A 12,336-nucleotide genomic window follows, 5' to 3' on the forward strand; every position below is an offset into this window, starting at 1 on the left:
GCGGGACACACTTTCGCCGGAGATTTCGCGAATCTCGGGGGAGGGGGGAGCGGCTCGAAAGCTCCGCCGTCCTCAGTTTCCCCGCGCCCTGTATTAATTTGAATTTCCAAAACAGGAAGGAAGCGCCGGGCTAAGGCTTGGGCTGAGCTTTATGCCTCAGGGCGCCATCCGTCCTGCGGCTTTTGCAGGCGACGGGTCCATCATGCACCCGAGTCGCCGCATGCAAAGCGCCACATGCAAACGTGCACCCAGCTGCAAACCACCACAATAGTGAGGAGGAGGGAGGGAAACGCCCGTCCCCATGTCCGCCTCCCCCCGCCCAAACCTTCCCTTCTTCTGACCCCACTGAGCGTGGGCTGCAGCCGCCCAGCAGCGGCGCGTGGTGTTTGTAAACCCCGCAAACGCCCGCCCTGCCCCCGCGAGGTCGTAGTACAGAGGCGGCGTTGCGGCGGTTGGGAGTGGGGGGGGGGAGCGCGCGCAGGCGCACTGCGAGCCTGGGCGTCCAACATGGCTGAGGTGCTGCTCCTTCTTCTTGTGCAGCAGCTGCAGGCGCCGCGGGGAGGATGCTGAGTTTCCCGGGCACGGCGGCGGTGTCAGCGGCGGCGGCGGGGCTCGCGGGGCCCGAGGCAGGCTCTCCTCAGCCATGGCCAGGCTGGCAGATTATTTCATTGTGGTGGGCTACGACCACGAGAAGACAGGTAGGTGTGGCTGTTGGCGATGGTGGGGTCGGCGGGGAGGGGAGGGACATGGCTTCCTTGTACACCGGGGCTGGGGAGACGGGGGACTGAGGTGGGAAGGTTGGAGACGATTAATAAATTCGTGGACGGAAGCGGGGTGGCGGTTAAAGGGCGGTTGGGGGGGCACATCATGGGAGAGCGTTGCATTTCCTCTCACGAGGTTCAGGGTTGGCAGGAGAGAGCGGGTGTGTGTGCATGTAATTTTCCTCTCACAGGAACTGGTGGAGGGAACAGCGTGACTGGGCAGCTGACACGTAGGAATTGTTGAGGGACAACGGCGGGGCTCGTGTCTCCCTTCCCCCTTCTGAAAAGTAGGGACGCGCGTGCACACACAAACACGTGGGGATGTGAATACACGTGAACGGCCAGCGTGTCATTGCTTTCCTGTGGCGAAGGTGGGCAAGTTGGCTCCACAGCAGCCTCTTCCAGCCTGGTGGTGTGGCTGCAATGAAACTGTGAAGACATCAGCAGTGTCTTCCCTTCTCCTCGTTAGTTTATTATATCGCTCCTGGCGCATCCTGAGTGTGTATTCGATGACGCAAGGAAAGGGGGTGGGGTGGGAGGAAGGGAGGCCCGGAGAGAGGATTCCCGCCCCCCCAGGACTGTGAGAAGGGAAGTAAGGGGAGGGGGTGTGAAGTCTCGTTACAGTGTGTGCAGTACATGAATGTGCGTAGTGTGTCGTGCATCCGTCGGCAAGTTTAGTTGCTGACATTTGTTGTTTCCGTGTGAGAGGACGTTGTAATTGTTTGCATAAGGGAAAATCAAGCAAATTTGAATAATAAGTAGAGGCATGAACAATAGGCACTATTCACCACAAAGATTATAAACGGGTGATTAATTCCTTGAGTTTGAGTCTGAAAAAATAAGTGAGTTTATGTGTACAATACTTTGGTCACATTTCCCTTAGGTTATTCCTAAAATAATGAAATATTCAACTGGTGTCTGCAACCGTGCAATTCTAACCATGTATTCTTAGACATATGCCCTATTGAATTCAATGGGGCTTACACCCAAGTAGGTGAAGTTAGCACTGTAGCCTTGGCTTTGCTGGGGACTGGTATTGATTTAATTTTAAGAAGGTGTAATGTGCAAATCCTTTAAATTTATGTGTTATGTGTCTCTCACATTTTCTGATGTCATCTTTGCAGGGGTAGCAAAAGTCCGTAATCCTGAGATCAGTTTCCTCATTTCTCCCTTTTGTTAACTATGTGGGAAGCAAAGCATATGGTTTCTGGTGAATTCTCAGAGGTGTTTCTGTATCAGAGTGTGTTGAATCTATCTAGTTGTTAGTAGGATAACACATAGTACAGTGGTACCTCAGGTTACATACGCTTCAGGTTACAGACTCCGCTAACCCAAAAATAGTGCGTCAGGATGAGAACAAAAATCGTGCTCTGGTGGCATGGCAGCAGCAGGAGGCCCCATTAGCTAAAGTGGTGCTTCAGGTTAAGAACAGTTTCAGATTAAGAACGGACCTCCGGAACGAATTAAGTACTTAACCCGAGGTACCAATGTATTTCTATAAAATGGGGTGGGCAAACCTTAGGCTTGCAGCAGCATCTTTGTTTTTCACTAAAACTTTGATATTCAGTCATGGGATACGAAACGTATACAGTGGTACCTCGGGTTACATGCGCTTCAGGTTACAGACGCTTCAGGTTACAGACTCTGCTAACCCAGAAATATTACCTCGGGTTAAGAACTTTGCTTTGGGTTAAGAACAGAAATTGTGCAGTGCCGGAGCAGCGGCAGCAGGAGGCCCCATTAGCTAAAGTGATGCTTCAGGTTAAGAACAGTTTCAGGTTAAGAACAGACCTCCAGAACGAATTAAGTTCTTAACCCGAGGTACCACTGTACTGAAATGTGCAGAATATTTATAAAAACGTTTTCAACACATTTAAATGTAGATGTGTATAGTATTGACCTATACCTAAACAGCTATATGGAGTTGCATTTCAGGGAATATTTTATGTTGATCCTTTAATCATCTGCTGTCATTAAGCAGGATTTTGAAGGGCTGAATGCTCTTTAATACATTCGTGTGTCAGTGCTTGGGAAAATCCTATTTGTTTGTCTTGACACCTTCCTTAGGCTTCTTCAAACTATTAGTGTGCTGTCTCTTCTGTTTTGTAATCATGTAAATAAAGATGATATGCTTCCTGCATTTAAAATAAAAATATAATCCTTAAACTGCAATTCTGTGCATGCTTATAGAAATCCTGTTGAACTCAGTAACCCTTGCATCACATTAAGGTTGGGCTGTTATGTATCTTTATATTAAAGACAACATAATTTACATATTTATTATAACAACATCAGACCTGAAATTACTTAGAAAATTTTTCAGCCTTATATTCTTGAACACTGTAATGGTATTGGTCATGCCGAAAACAAACTCTCACATAAGGTTGTTTACAACATTTGATTAAAGTTTTTCCATAAGACACTTGTCATGTTTTCTAATTATCTATGCAAATAACAGGGCTTGATAAATTATGCAAAATATAAACCAAGCCATTAAATGAAAGGTTTCTTAAGTCCTGTCACTGGTTGGTTACTTCTGTAAACAAGTATGACCAATATAATTTTTATAAAATCTTGATGCAGTTGATGCCTATGTTGTGTGAAATAAACTCTCAGGCGCATAATGGTTTTGAGGCAAAAGTGTCTTCAATAGTTCTGTTAACCTTTACGAAAACAAGCTATTCCTTCCACTGGGTTGGTATTTTTCCCCCTTTAGTAATTCAAACTATTTGGTAAAGAACTTTCAGTGGAAGAATAAATATGCACTGTCTATTCTGAATTCCTTTATCCCACGTACTGTCCCACAGTGCACAGAGAATTGCCCTTTTTGAGTCACATTCTAGTATTGTGCTGATGGTTATTCACATGTGCTGGTATATTATATCACTATGGGGCTAACACTGATATTTGCTCCAGATCCATACTTAACATTACATTCCTATGTAAAAGGACTGAGCAAGATAAATTTAAACCACTAGCAGCTGTATCCTAAACATTTATGCTTGCATCACTGCCTGTGATGTGAGTGTGATATTACATATTCAGTATTGTTGTGTCATAGGTAGTATCAACAGCTATCTTAGACACCAGTGAACTTATGTCCCAAATTTTGCTGTTGGTAAATTTACATATCATTGTTCAGGCAGGCAGCTGTGAATTGGGTCAAGCACAACAAGCTTCTTTCTAGTTTGAACCACATTGCTGTGACCTAATGATAAACTGAGCAGAAAACACCACTTCAGGAACCCCACATAGATCTTGGACTCATCTTAAGACACAGAAATTCCACCTGAGATCTCTTCTTTTTTCTGAGTTTATAAACATCACTTCCTACATGTTTCTATATGTTTCTTTGGGAATGAGCCATGAAAGCTAAAAACTTGTTTACCAATACAGTGGTACCTCAAACATAATCCGTTCTGAAAGACCGTTCGACTTCCTAGACATTCGAGTTCCGAGGCACGGCTTCCAATTTGCTGACAGCTAGGTTTTTGCACAGAAACCGTGTTGGACGTTCGTGTTCCAAGGAGTGTTTGGAAACCGGAACACTTACTTCCAGGTTTTCTGCGTTTGGGAGTTGAAACATTCGAGAATGGAGCCATTCAAGCTCTGAGGTACTACTGTAGTCCTAAAAGCCAAGCAACTGAATATTTACCAGGAGAGCATCGTGGTTCTCTCTTTCACTGAACCAGTAGCTCTCTGCTAGGGTTGATACTGAGCTCAGCCAGCCACTTTTGCTTTGTATTGGCAGCAGATCTCCAGGGTGTTGGGCAAACACAGATCTTTCATAGCCCTTCTTTTGAAACTATTCTAGCAGGGAATGCCAGGGATTGAACTCCAGATCTTGTGTACACCATGCATGCAACTCTAGCACTGAGATATGACACTTCCACAGTTGTTTACAAAATATGCAAATGAAGTACTTCATGAAAGTGTTCATTAGATACACCTGAAAAGACATATTTTCAAAAGATTTAAGAAGGTTTTGTAGAAAGCTATGTAAGACTACATCGCTGTCTTGCCTTTTTTTGACAATGTATTCTCAGAGACTCTTCTCTTCTACTTGCATGTATTTGCCAAGCAATATTAATTTTACTTTCACTCAGCCATATCTCCATTAGTATATAACTTGCTCTATCTTCATTGACATCCTGGTGGAATGAAGAATTGCTATGGAATTGTACTATGGTTTAAAACTTTAAGTAATGTGGTTGGGAAATGGGCACAATGAATACAACATCTAAGTGGTGCAATATGACATATTTCCCTTCTAACAAGGCTTTTGAAGTGCTTGGCAACAAGAATTCCCATGTAAATTGGTTTGCCTACTGGAATGTGAATAAGACTTGAAGGAAGTGCGCAGATGTTTTTTGAGATCAAACAAGGACATGAGAATGTAACCCTCCCCTCTCGCCACATACACTTTTTTCTGCACTTGCTCGTATGAATTACTGACCACAGTTGCCTTTAGGATTTTATATGTGGCCTTATTCAGGATGATGAGCCACTGCCTAGGCCCCCCTACAGAGGAATACAGATAAGTCCTTATGGCTTACATTCTGCCTTACACAGATCTGTATAATAAAACTGTTGAAATAATGAGTGAGGCTGCAGTCCTAACCTCACATACCTGGGAGTAAGCCCCATTCAGTTCAGTAGCCTGGGTAGATGTGACCAGGGTTGTGCTAAACAGCAGTCATTCAGAAGTAAGCTGTTAGAAGCAATGTGCCTTTGTTTGTAAGGAAACAAACAGAATATTTACTTTGGGCATAAAGTTTTGTGCTGCTGCATGGTCCATATGAAGGTACAAGCAGGAACAGTCAACAGTCCATCTTCAAGGAAAGGCATAGTCACATAAGAGGAGATGGTCCTTCAAGTAGCTCAATCACAAGCTGTTTAGGGCTTTGAAAGTAATAACCAACACATTGTGTTTGCTTCAGCAGCACATATACTAAAATAGGAACAATAACCAGCACCTTGAATTGCACTTAGAAACAGACTGGGAGCCAGTGCAGTTGCTACAGTAAAGGGGTGATGCCAGCAACTTGCCCCAGCCAAGATTTTAGCAATCAAGTTTTTATGTTCCAGGTGTGATGTAGTTGTGCACATGCCTTTTGGTGGGGAATTTTTTTTAATCTGAAAAACTAAAGAGAGCGATGTGTGCCAAACCACCACAGTACATTTCTTCAGTAAATGTGAATGTGCTGCATAAGATAACCATTTTCAGCTGTTAATAGAAAAGTTTTAAAAGTTGTCACAATGCTGAAATTGTCTTTGAAAGTATTTTTTTTTGTCTTTTCCTTAATGCACATAGCTTCAGCAAACTGTAGCAGAGTTCCAGTATTCCATTTGTTAGTGCTGTGTCTGGAAAAAGTAAGATAAATGGATTTCCTATTGGAAAGAAATCTCCATATAATGGATGAAAGCCACCATGTTTAATATATATACTTTACATAGACATTTGAACTCTGAATTGCTAAAGCATGCTCATCATAAATACATTGAATACATATACTACCTTCAAAATACACTCTGACACTTGTAATGCTGCCTTTAAAAGTATTTCAGTGAGAATGGAGGCAAGCAAAATGTGTCCTTCCTAACAGGAAATATTTCTCATAGCCATTTAAGTTTTTAAAAGAAATGCCCAGAAGGGACACACATTTTTGTTAGCTATACTCCGGAAACGCATTTAACTTGTCCCAAGATGTGAGGACAGTGAGGCCCTTCAGTATAAGGCAAATAATGAACTTTTATATCATTAGAGCTATTTTGAGCTAAAACTCATGGAGAAAACAATTGTGCTCTCTATTGCCATTCTTGAATGAAACACTTGCATTTTGTGCATAATTGGATGCAGCTTTGTTTAGCAATAGTGACCAATGGCCAATAGATAGATGTGAATCTTGCATAACATGAGCTGGCTGCAGTAATAAGCCTATCTCAATAGAAATGATGGCCACTTAAGTCAGGGCTAGCCAATGTGGTGACAACACTCATCACTGACCATCACTGATCAGCCCATACTGGTAGGGACTGATGGGAGCTATAGCCCACAGCATTTTCTACATGTGATGTAAGATTCTGACTTCTACTGGATGAGACATGCAACAACATTCTAATAAAAAAATAGGAAATTCTACTTGTCCCTTTATTCACTGCTGTGAATCTAAAACATCAGTATATTGCTAACCTTTATGGCAATTCCAGCTTCTCAGAATTCTAAAACCATTAGAAAATGTGACAGTAGGCCCAGGCAGATATTCAGTTCCTGTTTGAAAGTATTATACTAGAACATGTAGCAGATGTTACGATGGAATCAAAGAAAATCCTTCCCACAAAAACCTGCATTTTTCAGACACTTCTTCTTTTTGGTGGTATAAAAGTTTCTGCACTACCAGGAAATATTAAAATACAGTGGCACCTTGTTCTGGAGGTCCATTCTTAACCTGAAGCCGTTCTTAACTCGAGACACGCTTTCACTAATGGGACCTTCCACTGCCTCCGCGCCACTGGTGCGTGACTTCTGCTGGCATCCCAGGGCAAAGTTCACTACCAGGAGCACCTACTTCCGGGTTAGCGGAGCTCGTTACCTGAAGCGTTCATAAGGAGGACAGTACGTAACCTGAGGTTCCACAGTACACTTTAAAGTTGCCCGCTTGGTAGTCATATTGTATAGTTATGTAAGCTCTATGGATAGTTGAACACTACTGCCTTATACAATGTAGTTACTGAATAAATGCATTATGACAGCTTGGTTCATGTTACCCTCTCTTAGTTTTCCAGTCATCTCAATGCATCTGCTATAACAATTGTAATATTTTGATAGGTGTGTTTGAACTAGATTTCTGTGGATTCAGAGACTTGTTTTCAAAACTTATTAAACACCTCCATTTTCCTGTATAAATGTGGTGATATAGCTCTACAAGCAACTCCCCATTTACGCATGTGCTATTTGCGGGCGACTGTGCACATTCACAGTGCCAGGAACCTGGAAATGCGTAGCACACTGGAGAGTCCTTCTGGCTCATGAAGAGACTCTCCATAACCAAAAAAAGATGTCCTCTTCAGGCTGTAGGGAGGGTCTCCTCACGAGCTGGAGGCCCAGCTGGGCTTTGTTAAGGCCTTCCTGCCTAACAGCTGACCTGCAAGATAGCATAGCAGTAGCTTCTTCTTTGCGCGCCAGCTGTGCAAGATTCGCTCAGCTGATGTGCAGGGAAGAAGCTTCCCCACGCGTCAGCTGTGCAAGCCCCACTGCCCATCTAGGGTGCTCCCAATATACATGATTCCGGTTAAACGTTGGGAAGCCAGGAATGTACTCACTGTGTAAATTGTGAGTTGCCTGTAGTTTCCAAACCCTACTAGTTTAGTTCAAATTTCAGTGAGCAAGATAAAGTTCCAGGATATTTTATTACAGTTTATTATTTGCTTTTTGCAAGGAACATACTTCCTGTATTTCAATTTATAAAGGGAGAATTAGTGTTTTTCGTTCTGAGCCATAGCGCTGCTTCACCAAAAAGTTCCCTGCTGACATATATGGTGAATGGCATAAACGTGATAAATGGTATAAGCTAAGTGTCCAATAAATAAGCAGTGCTAAATACAACATATGATCAATACAGATTTGTAAACCAGATGAACATTTATGTTAATCAACTATTTATATAGTTTCACATCTTGTGAAATGCTCCTGAAAAAGAGCCCTCGGGCTCTTGGTTGCATTACTTCCCCATAATCTTAACTGCTGTGGAAGGTTGCAAGGTTCCTCATGTTACTGTCTCTGTTACCTGCTTTATACCTCTCCAATAAACTTTTAATTCTATTGCTCCGAGTGTGGCTCTCCATCTGAACTTTGCTCCCTTCCCTATCTGATACATTTCTCACAGATGGTTTCGACAGTGTAGGTTATTTTCTCCTCTCATCAAGCTTGGATTTGGGTGTGACTATAGGAATGCCATGTCAATGGTTACAAAGGGAAATGTCAAAGACAAATGTTACCTGCCTCTGGGAGCAGTGTTATAGTCTTTGGGATGTCTTAACCATGTGTACTCAACTGCTGAAAATCTGTGATTCTTTTACATCTCTTTGTTTTTCAGATCAAGTTCTGTTTTCAAATTGCTTTATAAGGAACGCATACACAGGCTTAATTTCATGCAATCTGTTGATAGTATAACAGAACGTGTATTCATATCTTATTTTGTTCCGTTCTAGGTGTAGTCTTGCATTCTGTTTTTCCTTGTTGAACAAGGGGCCATCTTTGTGTTTTGCACAAAGTGGTAGTGAATTAGGTGGCAAATATACTGACTCAATAGGTGCTGAAAATCCTTTGCATGCAAAGTATGAGTTACCCAGAAGCATATTAAAATATGTTTGTGGAAATAATGTAAGAAGCAAAGTTAATGGTATCTGAATGCTCTTCCATAAAAGCATGTTTGTGGAAATAGCATTAGAATAAATACATTTTATTTGGAGCATTTGTATCTTTTTCAGCTGAAAAGGCTCCCAGAGTGGCTTAATATCAATCAAAACTTAATGGTCTCTGCCTACAGGCTTACAATCTAAAAGACGTAACACAAAAAGAAAAAGTACTGGAGAGGGATGAGGGAAGAAGAAAACTGAGGCACCAATTCTTAAAGTTAAATAGTAGCTACTATTATTATGATTAGCTGGCCTGGATGCTGCTCCTTTGTCAGTTTCCCAGAGGGCCACTATTAAAGTCTCTGAAGGCTGCTGTCCAGTTTTAGCTTCCTCCAGCTAAAAAATCTGACTCATTATACCATTTAAACTGCAAAACTGGCTCCAAAGTCCATATATCATCACCACCATCATCATCTAATATTTTCTGCTCATCTGACTGCCCACTCTGAGCAGCTGCCAACAAATTAAAACACAATAAGACATCAAACATTAAAAGCTTCCCTTTACAGGGCTGCCTTCATATGGCTTCTGAAGTTGGAAGGTGTTACTTTCTGAAGACCAGAGAGAATTCCAAGCATCAGGAAAACATGCACAGGAATTCAAGAACATTCAATGAGATTTTGTTAAAGTATGTGGTAACTTATCAGTTGCCCATTTACTATGAACAAGATGGTTACACTTGCAGCAATATTTAGTGCCAAAGACTTTTTCTCTTCCCCATTCCCGTGTGTCGAGATCCTGCCTCATTGTATCTGGGTCTTGTCCACAGACTCTTGAAACCACGGATATGATACAGTAGTGAGGCCAGCATCTTAGCTAACAGCAGTTTTCTTGAGTAGAATGAAGATCCACTAAGCCACACACTAGAGTCTTGTTGAGGTTGCTTTGAAGGGAACTCAATTCCAATGCTGCTTGGGGGAGACAACCCCTCCCCTTTTGATCTCCCCGTATGTATTACTGCTGGGGAGGAGAGCTTTGCAGGCTTGAGATAGCAAGTCTAAAACATTATTTCCCCAAAGTATGCCTCTAGATGTTTTGACTATTAACTCCCACACCAGGATTACTGTGTCCAATTCTGGGCACCACAATGTAAGAAGGATATTGAAAAGCTGAAACGTGTAAGGAGGAGGGTGATGACAAAGGGTCTAGAAACCAGGCCTTATGAGGAACAGTAGAGGGAATTGGGTATGTTTAGCCTTGTAAAGAGGAGACTGAGAGGAGATATGATAGCCATTTTCAAATATCTAAAATGGCTGTCACATGGAGGATGGAGCAAGGTTGTTTTCTCCTGCTCTGGAGGCTAGGACCTGAACCAATGGATTGAAGTTATAAGAAAGGGGATTCCAACTAAACATCAGAATGAACATTGTTGACAATAAGAGCTGTTTGACAGTGGAATAGAGGTGGTGGACTCTCCTCCTTTGCTGGTATTTATGCAGAGGTTGGATGACTATATAGTGGTACCTCAGGTTACAGATGCTTCAAGTTACAGACTCTGCTAACCCAGAAATAGTACCTCGGGTTAAGAACTTTGCTTCAGGATGAGAACAGAAAAACAAAGTTGGCACATTAATTTCATTTCAGTGTTATCAGTGAACAAGAAGCAAACTTCATTTTACAAAGCTGGTTGAAGTGGAAAAACCTTTTCATGTTAAATGCTTCCTCATCACCCAGTGTCCAATTAGTTTGCTTATAGGTTCTCCTTTGTCATTCATCCAAAAAGTCTGATGACATTTGGAACAAATTGATGCTATGTTTGATAAACATACTTTTAGCATTGACTTGGGAACTAAATTGATTCAGCTTCAGTTGTATAAATCCTCAAGACAGTTTAAACAGCTGGCATGCCATCTGACTGAAATAAATATGAAATGCTTTACAGATAGTTTAAACTTTCATACAACTCATCAAGCTTCATGTTAATTTTCTTTGTACAGTCAGTAGGGGCTAATGGTGAAATCCCCCCACCCCACTTATTAAGCACTTTAAGGCAGCTGACACAACTTCAAGCAATTTGTCCTGAACACACAACACTCAAAAGTGTGAATGTAGGTAGAGACATGACACAAGCCCTGCCCACAATGTGTAAAATGTGACAGGCAGTGCTTAGGTGGTATTGCATGGATAATGGAACTGAGACTAAAGGACTAAAGCACAGGGAATGTCTGCATTAGTGGCTTTGTGAAGTATGTTGCACAATCAAATTTATACAGTAAAAGTGTTAATCTACGACAGTCTTTCTGACATTCATTAAACACCCAATATCCTCATGCCCTTCATATGCATCCCTTGCTTTCTGACATTCCCCATGTCACACAGGTTTGCAGGGGACTTCATTACATAGTTGCTTGAACATGAGTAGAACTTTCCATGTGAACAGGAACCTTGATAAAGCAGGGTCCCATATTATATGGAACCTACATCTAAGGGGTGACTAAAATATTTTTGGGACAAGAAGGTCAGATCTTATGGATGTTTACTCAAAGTCTCCTGGTTTCATTATGACTTACTGCTAAGTGCGTATAAAATATCTAACCATAGGTTTCCATGAATCATGGAAGTGTAGCTTATGACAGTAGTAGAAGCCATGAGCAGTAAAATTGTGATTAAACTGAGTTGCTGTCTGCCGATTCCCCTTCTTATGGTTCACTACTAATTATATAGCACTGCTGTTCTTAACAGACTGCCCATTGTGCCCATTAGTAAATTCAGCAACAAAAATGAGCCACTAGATAACTGAACATAGTATCATGACTCCTCCAAATAGCAACAATCGTTATCAAGTGTCCATAGGTCATGTAAATCTACATAATTACTGGTGCTTTGTTCTCCAGGTTTATATAATCACTCCAGACAAAATATTTATCCCAGGAAGGCATATATTTACATTAAAATGTTAGTTTTATCTCTCTCTTCATGAGAACATCCTTTCTTTTTGGGAGAGGTGGCAAGAAGGTGATAGTATGTGTTAGAAACATTGAGTATCCAAGTTAGCTTATTGTTCAGGTGCGTTTGTGCAGCTGTAGCATTGAGAGAGAAATCATAATGTTTTGTATGATCAAAATATTATGAAAATTTTTATCTTGATACTGCAGGACACCCACAAATTCCAGATGGTCAATACTCTAGTTACTGATGAGCTGTCAGTGGGTACTGA

General features: G+C 41.7%; 1 protein-coding gene across 2 annotated transcripts in view; it reads left to right on the top strand.

Moving 5' to 3' along the window:
* Positions 1-540: 540 nt before the first annotated feature.
* SBF2 (SET binding factor 2) overlaps positions 541-12,336 on the top strand; it is a 227,000-nt gene continuing 215,204 nt past the window's right edge. For both annotated transcript variants that reach the window (XM_082192752.1, XM_082192753.1), the window contains exon 1: positions 541-698. In XM_082192752.1, coding sequence (XP_082048878.1) covers positions 644-698 — 55 coding nt within the window. In that variant the 5' untranslated portion in view covers positions 541-643. The remainder of the gene's footprint in view (positions 699-12,336) is intronic.

This window comes from Podarcis vaucheri, assembly GCF_965113315.1.
Source record: "Podarcis vaucheri genome assembly, chromosome: 1".
NCBI classification, from domain to species: domain Eukaryota; kingdom Metazoa; phylum Chordata; class Lepidosauria; order Squamata; family Lacertidae; genus Podarcis; species Podarcis vaucheri.